This window comes from Zootoca vivipara, chromosome 11 (assembly GCF_965207765.1).
Source record: "Zootoca vivipara chromosome 11, rZooViv2.hap1.1, whole genome shotgun sequence".
Taxonomy (NCBI): domain Eukaryota; kingdom Metazoa; phylum Chordata; class Lepidosauria; order Squamata; family Lacertidae; genus Zootoca; species Zootoca vivipara.
The window spans coordinates 11,501,748-11,522,794 of NC_142594.1; the positions used below are offsets into that span (position 1 = coordinate 11,501,748).

General features: G+C 43.3%; 1 protein-coding gene across 1 annotated transcript; it reads left to right on the plus strand.

Moving 5' to 3' along the window:
* The first annotated feature begins 1,499 nt into the window (after nt 1-1,499).
* Nucleotides 1,500-17,383, plus strand: EXOSC7 (exosome component 7). The gene is made up of 8 exons (XM_060280631.2): nt 1,500-1,860; nt 3,036-3,137; nt 4,351-4,445; nt 11,302-11,467; nt 11,714-11,784; nt 13,657-13,777; nt 15,240-15,395; nt 17,155-17,383. Exons 1-8 carry the CDS (start codon nt 1,804-1,806, stop codon nt 17,257-17,259), a joined length of 873 nt encoding a protein of 290 aa, XP_060136614.1. The 5' UTR covers nt 1,500-1,803; the 3' UTR covers nt 17,260-17,383.
* The last annotated feature ends 3,664 nt before the right edge of the window (nt 17,384-21,047 follow it).

A 21,047-nucleotide genomic window follows, 5' to 3' on the forward strand; every position in this document is an offset into this window, starting at 1 on the left:
CGCCCGGCGTTGTGCGCGGGTCAAACGTTCCGGGCTGCTCCGAGCACCGCCGTTTTTTTAGTTCCCGCCCTTCGCCCAAAGATCCCAGGGCGGTTCACCACAGGAAAAAAAGATACAAAATATGGAATACTGTACTGTAAAAGCAAAAACCAGCGAGAAACTCACACACACCCGAGAAACACATTGAAAGGCCGTAGGAGGTTTGATATCCTGTTGGAAACCGCCCAGAGTGGCTGGGGAGGCCCAGCCAGATGGGAGGGGTATAAGTTGTTGTTGTTGTTGTTGTTGTTGTTGTTGTTGTTGTTGTTGTTGTTGTTGTTGTTGTTGTTGTTGTTACTATTACTATTATTAAGCCCAAGGTTACAATGAAACGTTTTGTTGCTTCATTGTTATTTGTTAAAATTGGTATCTTCGCGGGAAGAGCCCAGGGCGGTTCACCATAGAAAAATAACAATGGCAACACAAAATACATAATAAAAATAAACCAATAGTAATAGTAATAATACAATAATAATAAACCAATCATCATCATCATCCAATAATAAACCGCACAAAACTAAGATATAATAATAATAATAATAATAATAATACGGTAATAATAAACCAATAATAAACCAATAATAAACCGCACAAATGCATTTAAAAGGCCACAGAATGCTTAATCAGTTAAAATGCCTGGGAGAAAAAGGCATTTATTATTATTTCTTAAACTGATCACCCAAGGATCCCAGGGCGGTTCAGCACAGGAAAATAATGACAACACAAAATGATACGGTTTTCGAACATTTTTCGGAAGCCAAACATCGGATGTTGTTGACGGCTATTGTTTCTGGGGCGCCAGCACCAATCGGAAGCCATGCCTTGGTTTTTGAACGTTTTGGAAGTCAAACAGATTTCCGGAATGGTTTAAGTTTGAGAACCAAGGTACCATTGTATTTGGCAATTTTGTTTTTGCTGTTTATTTTGCGTTTTTGAGGCTTTTCTGGTTGGTTAATTTGTTGTGACTGTGTCACAAAAACTATCATCAGTGCAGGTAAGGGGGGGAGAATTTTAATTTTTTTCATCTACAATACTGTCTTATTTATTTTATACTACATTACATTGATTGTTGCTTTCATTTTATGGATCAATGGTCTCGTCAGATAGTAAAATTCATGTTAAATTACTGTTTTGGGGGTTGTTTTAAAAAGTCTGGAACGGATTAATCCGTTGTGCATTCCTTTCTATGGGAAAGCCTTGGTTTTGGAACGGACTTCCGAACGGATTAAGTCTGAGAACCAAGGTACAGTACCAGTGCATTGCTGAGGGCAGGCTGAGATTTCTTGCCTTTGCCCTGAATCCATTCCCTTAGCTGGCAGAGGATTTTTGAGAACTGAAAAACGGCTATTAAACTCGCAGCGTTTCTCAAACGTGGGTTCTCCAGCCATTGTTGGGACTACAACTCCCATCATCCCTAGCTAGCAGGATCAGCGCTTGAAGGATGATGGGAGTTGTAGTCCGACAACAGCCGAGGCGCTTTAGCCACTGTGAGGCCATGCACAGGCTCTCCTGCGTTTACTGGGGAGAAAACTCGAGCGAACTGTCCGTTCACGAGCGTCCAAAAAACAACAACAAACCGCTCACTTTTAAAAGAAATTATCCCGGACCTGCGCGGTCAGGAAACCGGGGTGGAGGGGGAGCGGGAGCATCATCAGACAGTGCCGCAGATTTGGGCAGGCCGGGAGTGGGCGCCTTTTTGCTGACGGCGACGGCCGGGCGCGCGGCGTTCGGAGGACAGAGCATTCGTGTGATTGTGTCCTCGCCATGGCGTCGGTGGCGCTGAGCGAGGCGGAGAAAGTGTACGTCATGCACGGCGTCCAGGTAACTGAGGCAGGGCTGTAGGCCTGTCTGGGGCCGGTTACTTATTTATTATTATTATTATTATTTGCATTTGCATTTATAGCCCACCTGTGTTCTCTATGGCGCTCAAGGGGGATTCCACCTCATTCAATCCCCACAACGACCCTCTGAGGCTGGGCTGCCTTGTATAATACAGGATTGTCCTAGTTGCTAATTATTATTATTATTAATTAATTAATTTTAAAATTTATTTATTGCATTTATAGCCCATCTGTTTCTCCATGGGGCTCAAGGGGGATGGTTCTTCCCCTCATTCAATTCCTCACACCTGCCCTGTATAATACAGGATTGTCCCAGTTACCGTACTAATTAATAATAATAATAATAACAACAAATTTATGTATTGTATTTATAGCCCACCTATTTCTCCATGGGGCTCGAGGGGGGTGGTTCAATCCCCACAACGACCCTGTGAGGCAGGGCTGCCACCTGCCCTGTATAATACAGGATAGTCCTGTGTTTCAATGAAAAATGCTCGGTCCTGATTAATACAGGGTATTTATTTATTTTATTTCTATACCATTCTATACCCAAAGGTCTCAGGGCGGTTCACATAAAATATCAAATACATAAAATCAAAACAGAACCAACAACCCAATAACTCCTCCCCCCCAAATAAAAGAGACGGCATTTTAAAAAAGGGTATAGGATGTAGATCATGTCAAGCAAAGGCCTGGTTGAAAAGGAACATTTTTAACTTATACCGTAGAATAAGAGAACAACAAGAGAGTACATTCAAAGAAGTTTGGGAAAAATTTACTGAATATAATATGGGTGAAAATTGTGTACATTTAAAAACACTGGTATCATTAAGATAAATTCAACAGTGAAAATAAGTTTTGATGGCTGTAACAGTGGATTACTGAATGGTTTAGTTCATGTAAAACATGTAGGGATGTATGGTATGCAAAATGAACCACAGAAAGAGAAGAAGGGAAGTCATTGATTTAAGGTTGTTTAAATGAATACTGTACTTTGAAATGTACATTAGAAAATTTAATAAAAATTAGAGATGACATTCACTTATCATCACAAACTCGTGAATAATATGCATTCGTCTGCCTCTCTCAGCAACATTTATTTGTGTGATCAATCAATGGCATTAGGTAACAAATTGTGATAAATGACTGTTTCAGGAGGATCTCCGAGTGGATGGCCGTGGTTGTGAAGATTACAGATGTACTGAAGTGGAAACAGATGTGGTATCTAATACAAGTGGGTCTGCCAGAGTAAAACTTGTAAGTACACCTTGTGGGGACTTCTATACATTGCTAATGATATTGTGTATTTTTCATTGAAGCTCACTCTGCACAGTGCTAAAACATAGTTTGGGTCTGCCCTACCCTAGCTAGAACAGTCTGGTGGCACCTGAAAAAGTAACTCCTTTATAGTGGCATAGGAAATGTATTGTTCATTTATAGTGCAGGAGAGAGATGTGTCACATTAACATGTAGAACACAAATAGAAAGGAGAACCAGATGCAAGACTAATGGTTATGTTGTAGTGGCCCAGTGTTCTTAAACACCCAGTAGTATTTAAGGAATAGAAGGATGGCATACAGTATGGAAAATGAAAGGTTAGTATGAATGAGAAAAGGATGTTGGCTTAGGGGCTGTTTGCTGTTGGAGGAAACGAGGAAAGAGTTGGCTGAATGCTCAACATAGAAGGAAGCTAAGGGGGTGGGAAGCTCAGTGAGAGGGAGACCCAACATGTCTTGGAACCAAGCAACAGGAAACCTAAAAGCAAGGGTGAGTGAAGGAATACAAAATAAGCATTGGTGTGAGAAGCAGGGATCAAAAGGGAGGGGGGGGAGGAGACAGATTTGCAGGAAAAGGGACTGAAGAAGTAAATCGTCAGAAAAGCGATTGGGTTATTACAGGCATCCCCAAACTGCGGCCCTCCAGATGTTTTGGCCTACAACTCCCATGATCCCTAGCTAACAGGACCAGTGGTTGGGGAAGATGGGAATTGTAGTCCAAAACATCTGGAGGGCTGAAGTTTGGGGATGCCTGGGTTATTATATTGAACAACCAGTACTTTTTTACAGGGTATTCAAGGGTATGCAGTACCTCCACCACTTTTTGTTGTTAGAAAGTGTGGCACTTACTATAACAACTTCATTATGAGTGCCAGTACCTGTTTTTCTAGAAAAAAAAAGCACTGTAAACAACAAATATTAACAAATGTTAATCTCACAGTCTATCAGACTCAGTGCTGTTTATTAGCAGTGCGTGTCTACAGTAGTCCGAATCAGATTGTGATATTAAGTTGGTGGGCCCTTTTAGTGCTTTGAATGTGCTTCATAGGTTTGCCACTGTGTTTTCAAGGCTTTTTATTTTTTTAAGGAGAAATACTGGGTAGTACTGGCCAACACAGAAAGTAAAGGGAGGTGTGCTGGTAAGATCATAAGACTTGGAAAACATCTGTAGCAGAGTGCTGTTATTTTAACAGGGGCACACAGACATCCTGGTTGGAGTCAAGGCAGAAATGGGAGCACCGAAGCTGGATAGACCAAATGAAGGATACTTGGAATTCTTTGTTGATTGGTTAGTGCAAACCGGGCCACAGAGTGGTCTTCTATTTAACTAAATACCAGCAACCTTAAAGTGATGCTAGTTGCAGGACTATATGCTTTGTGTTTGCTTTTTTTTTCAGGATTTCAGAATCCCAGATAACAAATCATTAATTTGACTGCCTTTTTGCCTTTTCCTTCCCCATCTTTTGCATTTTGCAATTCATTTCTTTACTTCCTTCTGCTCATGGCCAGTGTCCCACCCTTTCCCAAAATGGACACCCAGAACCTTCTAGTCCTCCCCAGATCTCTGTAGGCTGTTCCTTTCTGCAAATTCCTTTTACCTGCTGCTGATGGTGGTACATCATTAGTTTCCTTCACCGTGATGACCTTGCCTCCTTTGCCAGAGTAGTGAACACTGCATGCAGTTCTCTGCTGCAATTTGCATTTCTCAAGGTGACATTGGTAGTCAGCAAGATACTGCCCAGAGAGGTACATGCAGTCAAAACATTTTCAATAAGCCCTGGGCAGAGGAGCCAGTGAGATTCAGAGCAGCATTTCTTTTGCAGACATGCCAGCTCCTATAGACCAAGGCTGAAAGCAATCATATTTTTTCTTTCTTTCTTTTTGCTATGCCAGGTCTAGGCTGGTGCAGTAGATGACGCCCATATCAGGTCCCTTTCTGGAAGCTGGACCAGCAAACCGATGGTTGGCCAAACTCTACCCTTGCCCCATCCCAATAACACAACTTTTCAAAACCAATAATAATAATAATAATAATGATAATGATAATTTAGGTATACTGGGCCAAGGCCGTTTAGGGCTTGAAAGGTCAGCACCAACACTTTGAATTGTACTCGGAAAAGTACTGGGAGCCAATGTAGGTCTTTCAGGACTGCTGTTATATGGTCCAGCAGCCACTCCCAGTCACTAGTCTAGCTGCCGCATTCTGGATTAGTTGTAGTTTCCGGGTCACCTTCAAAGATAGCCCCACATAGAGTGCATTGCAGTAGTCCAAGCAGGAGATAACTAGAGCATGCACCACTCTGGCAAGACAGTCTGCAGGCAGGTAGGGTCTCAGCCTGCGTACCAGATGGAGCTGATAGACAGCTGCCCTGGACACAGAATTGACCTGCGCCTCCATGGACAGCTGTGAGTCCAAAATGACTCCCAGGCTGCACACCTGGTCCTTGAGGGGCACAGTTACCCCATTCAGGACCAGGGAGTCCTCCACACCAGCCCGCTGCTACTGTCTACTTCTGTCTTGTCAGGATTCAACCTCAATCCATTAGCTACCATCCATCCTCCAACCGCCTCCAGGCACTCACACAGGACCTTCACCGCCTTCACTGACTACTGCCAGCAAGAGCACCATGAACTATAGTAGGAACATACGTGCTTTTAAAGGGTAAAGGGACCCCTGACCATTAGGTCCAGTCGTGACCGACTCTGGGGTTGCGGCGCTCATCTCGCATTATTGGCCGAGGGAGCCGGCGTACAGCTTCCAGGTCATGTGGCCAGCATGACAAAGCCACTTCTGGCAAACCAGAGCAGCACACAGAAACGCAGTTTACCTTCCCGTTGTAGCGGTACCTATTTATCTACTTGCACTTTGACGTGCTTTCGAACTGCTAGGTTGGCGGGAGCTGGGACCGAGCAACAGGAACTCACCCCGTCGTGGGGATTCGGACCGCCGACCTTCTGATCGGCAAGCCCTAGGCTCAGTGGTTTAACCCCCAGCACCACCCACTTGTGGCCTGACTCAAAAAGACCTATACCTGACATTCAGCTATATATGCCAGCATATATGCTTCTGGCAAACCAGAGCAGCACACAGAAACGCAGTTTACCTTCCCGTTGTAGCGGTACCTATTTATCTACTTGCATGTTGACGTGCTTTCAAACTGCTAGGTTGGCAGGAGCTGGGACCAAGCAATGGGAGCTCACCCCGTCACGGGGATTCGAACCGCCGACCTTCTGATTGGCAAGCTCTAGGCTCTGTGGTTTAACCCACAGCGCCACATCCATCCTCCAACCGCCTCCAGGCACTCACACAGGACCTTCACCGCCTTCACTGACTACTGCCAGCAAGAGCACCATGAACTATAGTAGGAACATACGTGCTTTTAGATCTGCACATATAGCTACTGGTATACTGTTAGGGCTGCCATACGTCTGGAATTTCCTGGATATATCCAGGATTTGTCTGTCAGAAATAGCGTCTGGGCGGAATTTCCGAAAATCGGTTAAAATGTCCATATTTCCTTAAAAATAGCTCAAAAACTTCTTCTTTTTTTTACTGTGCATGCTCAAAGCAACTGTAGAGCCTTCTCTGCCACAATTAGAAGTGGTAGGGTTTCATTCTCTGGCACATTATTGGCCTGCCTCTAGATGGTGCTAACTGAGCGTTTTTGAACACCTGGAGCATTTTGACAATTCCTCCTCTCCATTTTAAAGGGTTGTAAAATCATCGTTTTGAATTGCTGTCCTGGTCCCTCCTGCACTTTCTGAGATAATATAAGATAAAATTGAGGAGCAGAGTCTTCCACTGGAATTTTTAATGTGTATGTTGATACGCATTGTTGAGATGAGAAACGAGGTTCACACTCTTGTCTGTGGTTGCATGTTTAAGAGCAGGGGTTGGCAAGGTTTATCTTGCCTGGGTTGGATCCGTCCTGCGGAGATTCCTCTGTGGGCCGGATCGCGTATGAGCACCCACCCCCACGATTTTCGGCGTGTGAAGACGCGATTTCTGGCGCTGCAGAAGCGAGTCCCCGGGCTGGGCTGTGCCGGTTTAGCTCAGCGTGTGAGCGGGCAACTCAGTTCAGGGGCAGCTCTTGGGCTGGTCAAATGGCCTCCGTGGGCCGCTTCCGGCCCATGGGTCTTAGGTTGCTGACCACTGTTTAAGAGTGACCTCGGGGATCTGTGCCATGGCTCTGTGCCAGGACAGTGGGCAACAGAAGAGCATGGCAAACACATACAAGGTTGATACTAACTTGATTTAGCTCTAATTAATATACGGTAATTTTTCCTAAATCATGGGGTACAGGGTGGGATGAAATTATATTCTGGATTTCTTAAACCTGCACACATAAAACCTTGACCAGGCACTCACATATAAGATAGGTGTGCATGCCCAATTTCTAATAGCTGGCTAACATTTGTGAGATTCCCTACCATTGGCAGAACCGCTACAGTATCCTGGAATGTTCATAGTTATTCCAACTGCTCATGATTGGTTATTGATAAAGAACATGGATAAAGTGCAGCTCCTGTGGTGAAAGTGAAAGGACAGTGTGAATGGGGGAAACAGCTCCGCTTTCAATAAACTAGGTGGGGCTAGCCTCCCGCTCACACGCTCAAACAAAACTCACGTCAGTCCATTGGAGGCAACCAACCATGCCCTCAGCCCCCCAACCTCTCTCACTGCCAATGAAAAGGAATGAATGAATGGAAAGAGTACCTACACATGTGACACTGACACAAAAACCTTCCACAGGCACTTTGTAAAAGAATGGAAGTGTAATACCCCCCCTTCTCCCCCTTGCTCTCTCTCCTTACCTGTCTTCTCCCCATGCCTATAGCCGTGGTTCCCAGTGTGGGGCACATGCGCCACAGGGGGGCAATTTGATTTTTAAGGGGGGCCATTCAAGAATGGGTCATTAACAGATATTTTAGGCTTCCTCCACATGAATAGGAGTTCACTTTTTGAATTATAAGAATTACCGATATATGTCACCGGGGGGGGGGGGGTGCATTCAGGATTTTAGTGGTGCTTAGGTGGGGCATGGCCAAAAAAAGTTTGGGAACCACTGGTCTATAGCATTAATGTCTCACGTTGAATAAAACTGACAATCTTTAATAAAAAACATTTTTTTAAAAAAACTAAATGGGGCTAGTAGGCTAGTCTGACCTATTTGTACCTGTCACTTGGCAATGACAGCTGTTGTGGGAGACTCTTGACTGCAGTCATACATTGGTTCTCGAACGGAATCTGTTCAGGAAGTCCATTCAACTTATGAAAACGTTCGAAAACCGAGGCGCGGCTTCCGATTGGCTGCAGGAGCTTCCTGCACTCATTCGGAAGCCGCACCAGACCTTCAGCTTCCAAAAAAGTTCGCAAAGTGGAACACTCACTTTCGGGTTTGCAGCGTTCAGGGAGCCAAAACGTTCGAGTCACAAGGCGCTCAAAAACCAAGATACGAGTGTATCTGGCTTTTAATCATTGTGATTTGGAGAGAAAGGCTGATCCATCCTGCTCTCTTGCACCAAGCTTCTGCATCCTGCTTTTATGCATATACAGAGCAGGATGTATAGTTTTTTTGTTTTTTTAAAAGAATTCTATTGTGGGTTTGGGGGCCAAATGTAAGTCTATAATGGGGACGCTTCTGTGTGCTTAACACAAGGTGATATGGACAGAAGCAGCAACAGACACAGAGTAGTGTATTACTTGACTTTTTAATTGGAATGTTATCCTACAATAAAGTTCTAAAACGCAGAAGTTCAAAGAGGCACCCTCAAGGTGTTGCTATGAGAACTGTGCATCTGCCCTTTAATTAAACATAACTTAAAACTCGCCCTCAGTGCGCTAGAGATGACTGTGTGATTTGATATTCATATAAATTGGCTATTAAAACTTTGACACAATTTAAAAATCAAGTGTGCTTGGAGGCTAAATTACATAGTGCAGGTAAATTAGATAATTGTCGGAGTTATTTTTTATATAAGCTGCTTCTCCCTAGGACACCTTTAAGGATTCTTTGTAAGTATACCATTAAGAAATGTTCCATTTCTAACTAATTGCTTGTAAAGGTAAAGGTAAAGGGACCCCTGACCATTAGGTCCAGTTGTGACTGACTCTGGGGTTGCAGCGCTCATCTCGCGTTATTGGCTGAGGGAGCCGGCGTACAGCATCCAGGTCTTGTGGCCAGCATGACTAAGCCGCTTCTGGCGAACCAGAGCAGCACACGGAAACGCCGTTTACCTTCCCGCTGTAGCGGTACCTAATTATCTACTTGCACTTTGACGTGCTTTCGAACTGCTAGGTTGGCGGGAGCTGGGACCGAGCAACAGGAGCTCACCCCGTCGTGGGGATTCGAACCGCCGACCTTCTGATCGGCAAGCCCTAGGCTCAGTGGTTTAACCCCCAGCACCACCCACTTGTGGCCTGACTCAAAAAGACCTATACATGACATTCAGCTATATATGCCAGCATTTCTCAAACTTGGGTCTCCAGCTGTTGTTGGACCAGTGGCCAGAGATGATGGGAGTTGTAGTTTGACAACGGCTGGAGACCCAAGTTTGAGAAACACTTACACATACTATAGGAAAGCGGACAAGATGAATGCCTAAGGGGCCCACTTTAATGGGAGCATTGAGAGTTATATGCTGCCCTCCCAACAGTAGGGGCATTGTTGCTTAATTATCAAAGTAGGACAGTGGTGAAGCAGGGGCTGCACAGCAAACAGGAGCAGTGGATTGGATCCACCAGTGTACCTACATAGTCCCAGCTTGCTTCTGCCTTGCCCCACATTGTCCTGGTGGTGGCAGTGATGCTGCTGTTAGGAGGTTGCCTCCATGTCCCTCCCACACCAGCTTCTCCTGCCCTTAAAGGTTTGCTATGATCGGTGTTTCCACGTCGTAGTGATGTATGGAAGTGAGAGCTGGACCATAAAGAAGGCTGATCGCCGAAGAATTGATGCTTTTGAATTATGGTGCCGGAGGAGACTCTTGAGAGTCCCATGGACTGCAAGAAGATCCAACCTATCCATTCTGAAGGAAATCAGCCCTAAGTGCTCACTGGAAGGACAGATCCTCAATACTTTGGCCACCTCATGAGAAGAGAAGACACCCTGGAAAAGACCCTGATGCTGGGAAAGATGGAGGGCACAAGGAGAAGGGGACGACAGAGGACGAGATGGTTGGACAGTGTTCTCGAAGCTACCAGCATGAGTCTGACCAAACTGCGGGAGGCAGGGGAAGACAGGAGTGCCTGGCGTGCTCTGGTCCATGGGGTCACGAAGATTCGGACCCGACTGAATGACTAAACAACAACAACAAATGGTTTGCTGTGAATGAGAATATTTTTCCTCCTTTAGTTACTTTCCTAGCTTAAGTAGGAGCAACAGACCCATGATCCCCAGCTTCTGTCTCCAGGCAAACCATGTTTGTCCTTGGCTCACCAACCGCAGTTTGATTGAACAAAAAAGAACTGTGGTCTCCAGTTTGGACAGATCACTAAGCTAGGGATCATAGGGTGTTTTGGTTTGGTTTTGCTTTTTTGCACCAGCTTCTGCTAAGAGGAGAACCAAATTTGAAGCAATCTTATCTCCACGTTCAGAGGGTGGAATTCAGCTTCGCGATATTTAAAATGTTCTGTCGGCACAAGCATTGCAGGTTTCCAAATGAAATGATTGCCCCTCTTTCCTCCCCTCACATTGCCCCCCCCTCTTTAGAGCCCATCACGACTGACACTTGTTGAAGGCAATGAGACCTTTTCAGTAGAGAAATACCCAGGACAGGAGAGGCCAATTAAAAATTTGCCAGTCTTCCTGTCAGTTTATCTGTTCTCTCCCGCTGTCATGCTTAACAGGCTATATTGTTAGCCATGCAACTTGCTTTTCTTATTCTTAACCTGAAGATGGAAGAAAGCAATTGTTCTGAACTTCCATCAAACCACAGTAGTTAGACTGTAACTAAAGAACTGGAGCTGCGATACCAAACTATGTTGTTGCCTGTTTCAGGTAATCTATAGATCTCTCTGTCCCCTTTATTATTTTGGTTTGTTAAATCTTATTCCTAGGGAAAGGGCGGTATTTAATATCCTGTGCTGAGCCGTAGATCCCTGAAAGGTGAAAACTGCTTTTTATTTTTTATTTTTTTCCTTTCAGCTCAGCCAATGCCACTCCCGAATTTGAAGGCCGCGGCGGAGAGGAGCTTGGCACTGAAATAGCAAATACCCTCTACAGAATTTTTAACAACGAGAGCAGCGTTGATTTGAAGTTGCTTTGCATTGCTCCCCGAGAGCATTGCTGGGTGCTTTACGTCGATGTCCTGGTAAGTAAAGCAAACATCAGCTTAATCAAAACTAGATATTCAGAGAATTCCTCGGGCTGTTGACGGGTTGAATTCTGATGAGATTCTTTCTGTCTCAAAGTCAGGGCAGATAGTTTAAATGCCATCACAACCCTTGTCAGCCTTTGCTCATTCAGGACTGTATCTTGATTTAAAAAGTCAAGATAAGAACAAGCCTATCTGCCACAATCATGTAAAACACACTGCTTCTTCTTTTTAACATTTCAGTTACTGGAGTGTGGTGGAAACCTGTTTGATGCCATCTCTGTTGCAGTGAAGGCAGCACTGTTTAATACCAGGTAAGGCACACACAGTTTTCTAAAAGAAACTTGCAGAGGAAAATGCAGAGGTCTCTGTTGCAGCCACAAGTTAACAAATTTATTATGGTATAAGTTTTTGCGGACTAGAGTCCACTTCATCAGATAGACACTAGCTAAACAGTGTGATATATTGGTATATCATGGTGTCTTAAATAAGGATGGAACTGTGTAGAGGCGAACACTAGGGCTGGGTGCTATCTGGTTTTCAACATCGTGATTTATCACCAGCTAAACATTGTGATATACCAATATGTCTGAAATAAGGATGGAGCTATGTAGAGGCATTGGCTGGCTTCACAGTTTTTCCTGGATCCTGGGTTTTTTTCCAGTGCCTGCTCTTGTGATTCCCTGTCCCCTGTAGGAGGCAGGGGAGAACGGAACCAGCAAAGATAACAGGGGCTGCAGGAATCAAGAGAAGCATTGGCTGGCTTCACAGTTTTCCCCATATTGTGATTTGTGCATAGCGCGCACACATACAGTACACACACACATATCATGATTCACGATATATTGCCGGGTCAAAACCAATATCACTATATGGACTTCAAACTGGTTTTTGATGATATATCAATATATAACTGCCCAGCCCAAGGAAGGGGATGGGGGGAATTCTCCAGTGTTCCTCATCCTTTAGTGTTTGTTTGTTTGTTTGATGGATGGATGGATTTATATATACATACACACTGCCCTTCTTCATAAGATCTCAGGGCTGCTGTAACTCCATCAGGCTTCCTAACTTTGCCAAACAGCCTAGTTGAAAACATCTTGCCTTGTGTTTTGTTTCTCACTGTATTATATAAAACCTACATAACACTTTGGCACAGCTGCTTTGAAAAGCAGTCCAAAACAGTTCTCGGCTGTTTATTTTAAATGACCTCAGCTTTAGAATGGAATGAACCGTATTATACTGGGAATGTGCCTTTTTTTTTAACAGATGGGAAGCTGCTCTAAATCATTTTGCTGATACAACTTCCATTTTTTAAAAAGTTCAGATAAGGAAAAGAACACGCACACCCTGCAATTTTGTGGAAAACCTCCCTATTCGGAAAATGAATTGGGTCTCTTCCTATTTTTATTGTTTAAACTGCTTACTCCATTTCTGCACTAATAATCACCATTTCTGCACTAACTACAATCACAATGCTATCCTTTTAAAATGATAAATATGGTGTGTTTTTCCTCCTCATGTTGCCAGGTTAAAAAGCTATACAGTGGTACCTCTACTTACGAATGTTTCTACTTATGAACGGAGCTCCGTCCGCCAACTTGGATTTTTTCTACTTACGAATTTTTAGATAGGGTTGCTTCGACTTACGAATTTTTTCTCCCAATGCATTCCTATGGGATTCGACTTACAATTTTTTTCGACTTGCGAATGTGCGTTCGGAACGCATTAAATTCGTAAGTAGAGGTACCACTGTACCTCTTAAAAAGATGCTCCATCACTGAGCTATGTCCCTTCCGCAAACTTCTGAGAAATTTCGTTGTTCCAGCAAGGGGACAATGACAATAAAGATTTATTCTATTCTAAACTAATGTTCTCTTAATTGTTTGTGGTGTTGGGTGAGATGGCTCTGGAGCAGGCATCCCCAAACTTCGGCCCTCCAGATGTTTTCGACTACAATTCCCATCTTCCCCGACTACTGGTCCAGTTAGCTAGGGATCATGGGAGTTGTAGGCCAAAACATCTGGAGGGCCGCAGTTTGGGGATGCCTGCTCTGGAGTATGAAAGCTAATAGGATTTATCTTTGGAAACTAATCTTAGCATATGAATAGGAATTGGAGTGATTCCATGTGGCAAAATGTGCAGAAATGACATCTTAATTTGACATCACCTTCTGCTTTCTTTAGAATACCCAAAGTACGTGTTTTGGAGGATGAAGGTGGACGGGAAATTGAACTTTCTGATGATCCTTTTGACTGTATTCGACTTAATGTAGATAATGTACCTTGTATTGTCACACTAAGCAAAGTAAGTCACTGACAATTCTGAGCTTATCTCCTATGGGCTTGTTTTGATAGAAAAGTTCTAATACAAAAGGTGGACCTGCCATTTTTCTTGTGGACACTGCCATGGAAACAATCAGATTATTTCAATATTTCTTTCTGGGTTCTTGAGTTTCCAGTATGGGAGAGATTAGGCATTTCGTTTGTTTGTTTGTTTGTGTGTGTGTCTGTGTGGTGGTGGTATTTTTATTATTATTATTATTATTATTATTATTACTTCTACTACTACTACTACTACACTTTCTCTGCTTAGAAATGGAACTCTGTCCATTAATACCTTTAACAACGTGGTTGACTATTATGTCGCTTGTGAGGGCTTCTCTTCATCTTGGCTTGGTCTTTTGGTGAATTAATTGTATGAGAATTCTGGATTAAAATGCTGTGGATCTAGAATTCCTTCCCCGTGTTATTTCTCAGTATTGTTCTAACTTTCTTCACTCAGATTTGCAAAAAACCCAGAAAATTGCACAAGCAAACCACATGTAAAATTTGTAAACCAGATATATTGGGCTGCAATCTGAAAACGCTGTGTTTTTCTTTAGGGGGTACTCAAATGTACACAGTACTGGCACTTCTTTTTTGTTGCTAAAAAGTGTTGCACTTACTTAACAACTTCATAATGAGTACCAGCATCTATTTTTCTAGAAAAAAAAGCACTGGTGCAAATAAATTTTCAGTTGCTTTCATTTCCTTTCCAGGGTGTTAGTAAGGTTGTGTGAAGAACGTAGCCTTTTATATTTATTTTTTCTTTTTATCCCTTGGATTTGCACAAAAAAACCCAAAAAAAACATGCACAAGCGAATTTGCGATCACCTGCCTGTGTTATCACACACATCTCAGGTGGGGATTAAAAAAAAAAGCCACAAAGGTGCATGTGCAGCTCTTTGCACACTTTGTACTTAATTGGTGTAATAGAATCAACAGATTAGAAGGAAGGAATAAACACAAAAGGGAGTACCTAGAGAGATGAACAGGAAATATCAGAGTTGCTCTGCATCTACAGATTCAATTACTTGAGGGTGTAGATTACTCTGTTCTAATTTGAATAGGGGGTGAGTGGGGAATGGATTAACAGCTAAATAATGCTGACAGGCCCTATGTTTACTTGGAAGTAAGTCCCACTGTGTTTACCTGCCTTACTCGCAGAGAACTGTACAGTCAAACCTCAGTTGTCAAACATAATCCGTTCCAGAAGACTGTTAGACAACCAAGGATCAAAGGGCGGTGGGCAAAGAAAATTGAGAGAAAGGGGGGGGGAGTCCCCGGAAGCTGTTTGGCTTCCAAAAAAGTTCAAAAACTGGAGCATTTACCGTACTTCTTGGTTTTCTGCATTTGGATGCTGAAACGTTCCAGAACGGAGCTGTTTGGAAACCGAGATTTGACTGTATAGGATTGCAGCTTACGTTTGTTTGCTGTTGCTTTTCCAGATCGGCTATAGGCATGTAGTGGATGCCACACTTCAGGAGGAAGCATGTTCTCTGGCTAGCCTCCTCATTTCTGTGACCAGTCAAGGTGTCCTAACCTGTATGAAGAAGGTGGGAAGGGGGAGCCTTGATCCAGAAAGCATATTTGAGATGATGGAGGTAAGTTGTGGTCAGGTTGTTGTAAATCAAGCCGTAGTGGGATTTTTGAGCACGTTAATAAGTACAGTGGTACCTTGGTTCTCAAACTTAATCCATTCCGGAAGTCCGTTCCAAAACCAAAGCGTTCCAAAACCAATGCACGCTTTCCATAGAAAGTAATGCAAAATGGATTGATCCGTTCCAGACTTTAAAAACAACCCCTAAAACAGCAATTTAACATGAATTTTACTATCTAACGAGACCATGGATCCATAAAATGAAAGCAATAAACAATGTACTGCAGTCACACAATCAATCAATAGCTGAACTGGGTTCCACAGTGTCACACACCAAAAAAAACCCCACCAAAAAAAAAGCAAAATAAATAGCAAAAACAGACAGACCTCAGCGTAACACTCAAAACAGAAGTGTGGCACTCAAAATGGAAGTGTAACATTCAGAATGGGAGCATATTCAACATCCGAAAAAAGTTCACAAACCGGGACACTTATTTCCGGGTTTGCAGTGTTCGAGTTCTAAGTTATTCAGGTACCAGGGCGTTTGAGAACCAAGGTACCACGAAAGACAGCTGAAAGACAGTTTATATCAATCAAAAGCATTTAGTTATTACTGTTAACAAACAAGGATTCCTGTTTTAAAAATGATGTTTATATAGATATTTTTATATATTGTGTTGCATACTCATCTGAAATGGTGATCAGAGTCTTTTCGTAGGAAATGGAATGAATATTTTTGCTGGTGCAAGCAAGATGTGAAGAAAAAGGCTGGGGAACATGATTTGTAACAGTTTCATAGCTCTTCCTTAGCATTCTTAAATGCACTAACATATAGACGCCGAGTCATGAATTGCATCATGTTTGCCAGACTTGAGGCAGACAATAATTGTATACAGCCCACAAAATGACAGATACAAGATAGCTTTGGGAAAGTACAGCGAATTACAATCCAGGTCAGGTGTATTTATAGTACACATTGTTTGTCTATAGTTTTTAAATCGATATCATACTTATTGTCTTTGTTTCATGTTCCATTACTTTTATGTCTATGGCTTACACTCCCTCCCTCTTGAGATATTCAAGAGATTCAAAAGGTTAAATTCTTTTATTTCCATTCCAAGACATACAGCATTGGCAAAGTTGTTGTGCTTTGTTTTTACTCCATGAACTCTTGCAGTGTTTTCTGCATCTTCCCTATAATCTTTGCAGGTATCAAGAAAGCTAAAATGCTTTTAGGGAGAACATTCTTTGCTTCCTGTGGGAGGCTAGAGTATTTCATGCTAACCCTTCTGATTTACTACTGTTGTCGAAATCTGCAGGGGGAGAGAGATAATGTTAGCATCAGAGCTTCTTCTGGTCTGAAAGGCTAGACGCTAAGGTCTAGGGGGAAGGGGGAATGGGCAAGTCTATAACTCAAAACTCCACTGGGTTGTTAGCAAGTAGAAGTTTTCATCAGCTAGACAGAGATCTCCAGCCTTTTTTTGGGGGGGGGTGTCTGGGGACATATTTGGAAATCTGTAGTTGTCCTGGGCACCGCAAAATAACTGCTTCACAGTAGAAAAAACTGGTCCACCAAACCCCAAATCTCTACACCTGCCCACACCGAAACAAATAGAAAGTAGAGAAAAAGCAGAGAGGTAGGTATTAACTTTTAAAGAAAAACATGTCCACAAAAGAAGGAAGCTTCTCTGTGGATTATTATTCTTTTTACAGTTAAATTCTCCTGCCACACATTGGTTTTTGTCTTTTCATTTGCATTTCAGACTGGAAAGAGGGTGGGCAAGTTGCTGCACACCTCTTTGCAATCTGCCTTGGATAAAGAAGAAAGTCTTGGGCCAACACGGAAAAAAGTTGGATTCCTGGGATGAGCCTCATTGCTACATTGAACATCTGTCAAGGACTGGGCTGGTTTGTTTGTTAGCTAGTTGTTCAATTTTTTTTATATATACAAAGTTGGCTATATATTTGTTAAATAAAGTTGGTTTTCTCTCACACACTTGTCACTTCAGCTCTTTTTTCAATGGGCGTTGGTGGCAAAATTAAAAGATTTGATCAAGGGCTGAGTGATATGTCGCTATATCGCCCAAACCAGTTTGAAGTCCACATCGTGATACCAGTTTCATAATTTTTGACCTGGCAATATATCGTGAATCATGGTGGGTGGGTGGGTGTTATGCAAAAATCGCAATGTGGGGGGGAAATGTGAAGCTAGCCAGTGCTTCTCTCACTTCCTGCAGCCCCGTTAACTCTGCCAGCTCGACTCTCTTCTGCCTCATGCAGGGGGCAGTGAATCACAAAAGCAGGCACCGGCAAAAATCACGATGCCGGAAAAACTGTGAAGCCAGCCAGTGCCTCTACATAGCTCCACCCTTATTTCGGATATTGTGATACGTTGGCGTTTTGCAATGATTATCTGGTGCTGAAAACCAGATATTGCCCAGCCCTAATCTACACCTTGATAGAAATGTAAAAGCAAGCAATGGATTGTAAAATGGTTGTATTCACTTTCCCTAGGGGTGAGAGGTTGCTTTCGCTTCTCCCAGGGCCAAATGCTGGCAGCGGGAAGGACCAGAAACAAAAGGGGGCAAAGCAACTACAGTGGTACCTCGCTAGACGAACGCCTCGCGGCACGAAAAAATCAAGACGAAAACGTTTTGCGATATATTTTTTTGGCAGACTCGCAAGACGAAGTTTTCTATGGCCGTGCCATAGAAAACTTCACAAGATGAAGCAGGGCGCCGCAAGGAGGTGACTTTAATCCACCGAAACGGTCGCCAGCAGCCGGATCCCCCTCACTCTCACCTTAAGCCACCTGCGCGCAAACGGGTGAGCTGTCTGGTTGGGCGCGAGGGTCCGGCTGCTGGGGAAGGAGGGAGGGAGCCTCTCCCTGGCCCTCCTCCTGCTTCCTCCTCCCCTTAAAATATGACAAACATCCAGCCGTGGCGGGTGAGTCGGCGCCCTTTTTGTGCTTCCCCCCCCCAATAGGAACGCATGAATTAAATTTCAATGCATCCCTATGGGAAACCACGCTTCGCAAGACGAAATTATTGCAACATGAAACGACTTGTGGAGCTCTTGCGAGGTACCACTGTAATGCTTCTTCACGCATTTAGATGTCCTTTGCTTCCACCCAGGAAAGTAAACAGCAATTTCAGAGTTCAAGGGCCCATTCTAGCCTGGCCTAAACACTTAGCAGGCCAATGAGAGTGTGACCTGGGTAGAGTAGTGTGGGCTAGATAGAAATTTGACCTTCAAGCCTGAGGTTCTCCATCTCTGCCTTACCCCATCCATCTTGGTCGGGGTGGGAAACCTTTACAGCAGTGCTTCCCAAGCTCTTGACAACCAGGCTAAGCCTTTGATCTCAGCCCCATCTTTACCAGCCTCTCAGTTAACTGACCACAAGTGTAGGGCAGGTCGGCATGGCTTGCCCAAATTGTGGAGAGGGCAAATGGGGGAGGTCTCTCAGGCCAGAATTTCCCCGCCTCTGATCGAGGGGCACTCAAGATGCCGAAACTGATTATCTGCATGGTTCTTAGCTCACTACAAATGATGAAGTCGGTGCTGTCGTGGTTATTGCGGCATAAGATGTACCAGGCTAGATATTGATGCAGATACTGATGCAGGAAGATGAAAAGAGGAAGCAGTCTTGACCAAGGGAGATTGGCAAACCAAGTTAATGACTATGCCGAAATGGCAAAACTAACTGGAAAGCTCAGAAATCAAGATGATAAGAAATTTTTAAAAGAATGGGGAAAATTTGCCAAAGTATTGTAAACAGGTTAATACATTGTCAGGATTTTAAGAACACTTGTAATTTTAGAATTCATATAGGAAATCTGAGAGAGAAAATAATTTGGAGTAGAAATGACATTCAGTTGAAAAGGCAATTTAAGGAACCGGGGTGGGTGGGGTCACAGGATTCAGAGAATCCTCTTTTATGGATTTGATGTTGTTGTGTATAATTTTCTTTGTTTGTGGTGGTGGTTGTTTTTTATTTTTGTTGAAAATTTAATAAAAATATTTTATAAAAAATAGATATTGATGCAGAGCAAGGAAGACACAACCAAAATGTTAGTGTCTGGACTCATGCTCTGGCTTCGAAACAGGTGGCTGCATATCCCACAAGAAAAGTGCCTGAGCTTTTTCCAGAGCAAAATTGGAACATCTTAATCAATACAGGGATGCCACAGAGCCAGAAGCTGGGCTTTTAAATACCCTGAGAACTAGAAGGATACTGTGCTCACTTGGAGTACAATAGCAACAAACAACTTCAGATGAACTGTAGTTTACAGGTTCAAGTTTCCATTTAAGGTTATATTGAAAATGGAGCTCACGCTACTTGCCCATTGCAAAGTATTTCCCTTTGGTGCCTAATAAAACTTTCCCCACAATTTAGAGAAAATCATTGTTATAACCACAGCTTTGGAGAGTGGCCTACCATCGGCAGTGATGAAACAAAATCATTCAGAAATACAATAAGTACAGGGTTAAAATACATTCCTGTTTGAACCCCCCTTTTTGTGATTATCTTCATGTGACAGTTGTACCTGCTGAACACAGTGGGCTTGAATAGTTGTTTGAGTGTACAAGACACGAATAAGAAAACTTTAGCCCGTAGATGTCTATCCTAGTTTAATCCCACCGTATCTTTCTTGAAACGGAATTGAAAGCCTCTTTCAAGTCAATAAACATTGTAAACAGTTCCCCTCAAGTCAATAAACATTGTAAACGGTTCCCCTCTGCTTAGATTAATACATATTTCTGCAGATTGGACCGACACAATACAATGATCCAGGGTGGATTTGTTAATGGCAAAAACCAGTTTGCTCCTGCCTCAAAATAACTGATAAATGACAAAGGACTGATTGTGCACGGGAGAGGGGACTTACAGGCCCAGGAAAAGACACCAGAATGATTTGTGCTCCGGTTTAAAGAACTGCACTCAAAGCTAAATGGCTCAGAGGTGAACTGTCTGTTCCGCACTGCCAGGAGAGGTGTGCCCACTTTGTTGGCAAGATGCACTGCCTGGCACAGAAATACATCAAGGCATGTTGCTCCAGACAGGCAACAGCCCGCACGCCCAAGCGGAATTCCTGTCTGATTCTTGAACAGGCTTTTGCCATGGCAGCTGTTGCCATTATGGCTGGTGGAAATTTCCATGTGTTGCTGCGCATTTATCGCCACGTTTTCATTGTCATGTGTCCAGTGGAGCAATAACAGGAAACACATGTGGAGCAAAGAGCTCGGTGTTTGTCCCAGAAACATTTCATTGCTTTTGCTCTAAAAGCCTCGTGGAATAAACCAAGGATTTCGACAACTCCTCGGAGCTTAAGAGAGTATAAGAAATAGCCTATCTGGTGGTTGCAAAATATTTCTTGTGTCAGCTGTAGAAGCATTCTTCTAAACCAAAACAGTGGGAGCTGAAATGCAGGTCAACACCACATTAAAAAAAAAACTTGTTCAAGAGCAGCAGTTGGTTATTTATTCTTTCAAAATCTTTGCTCTTGCTCATTTTTGCTCATTTTTCAAGGTAGCTAGTTAGTGTGTCCCAAATCACATATTCCAAGCTCTTGCAGTTCATTTTCTCCCCATTAGGAGGGTAAAGGTAAAGGGACCCCTGACCATTAGGTCCAGTCGTGACCGACTCTGGGGTTGC

Bases quoted from the DNA above. Each gene is read 5' to 3' on its own strand.
- EXOSC7 (XM_060280631.2), top strand. From the start codon at position 1,804: ATGGCGTCGGTGGCGCTGAGCGAGGCGGAGAAAGTGTACGTCATGCAC. The intron at 3,138-4,350 runs GTAAGTACACCT...TTATTTTAACAG, and splicing joins GGTCTGCCAGAGTAAAACTT to GGGCACACAGACATCCTGGT. The intron at 4,446-11,301 runs GTTAGTGCAAAC...TTTTCCTTTCAG, and splicing joins TTGGAATTCTTTGTTGATTG to CTCAGCCAATGCCACTCCCG.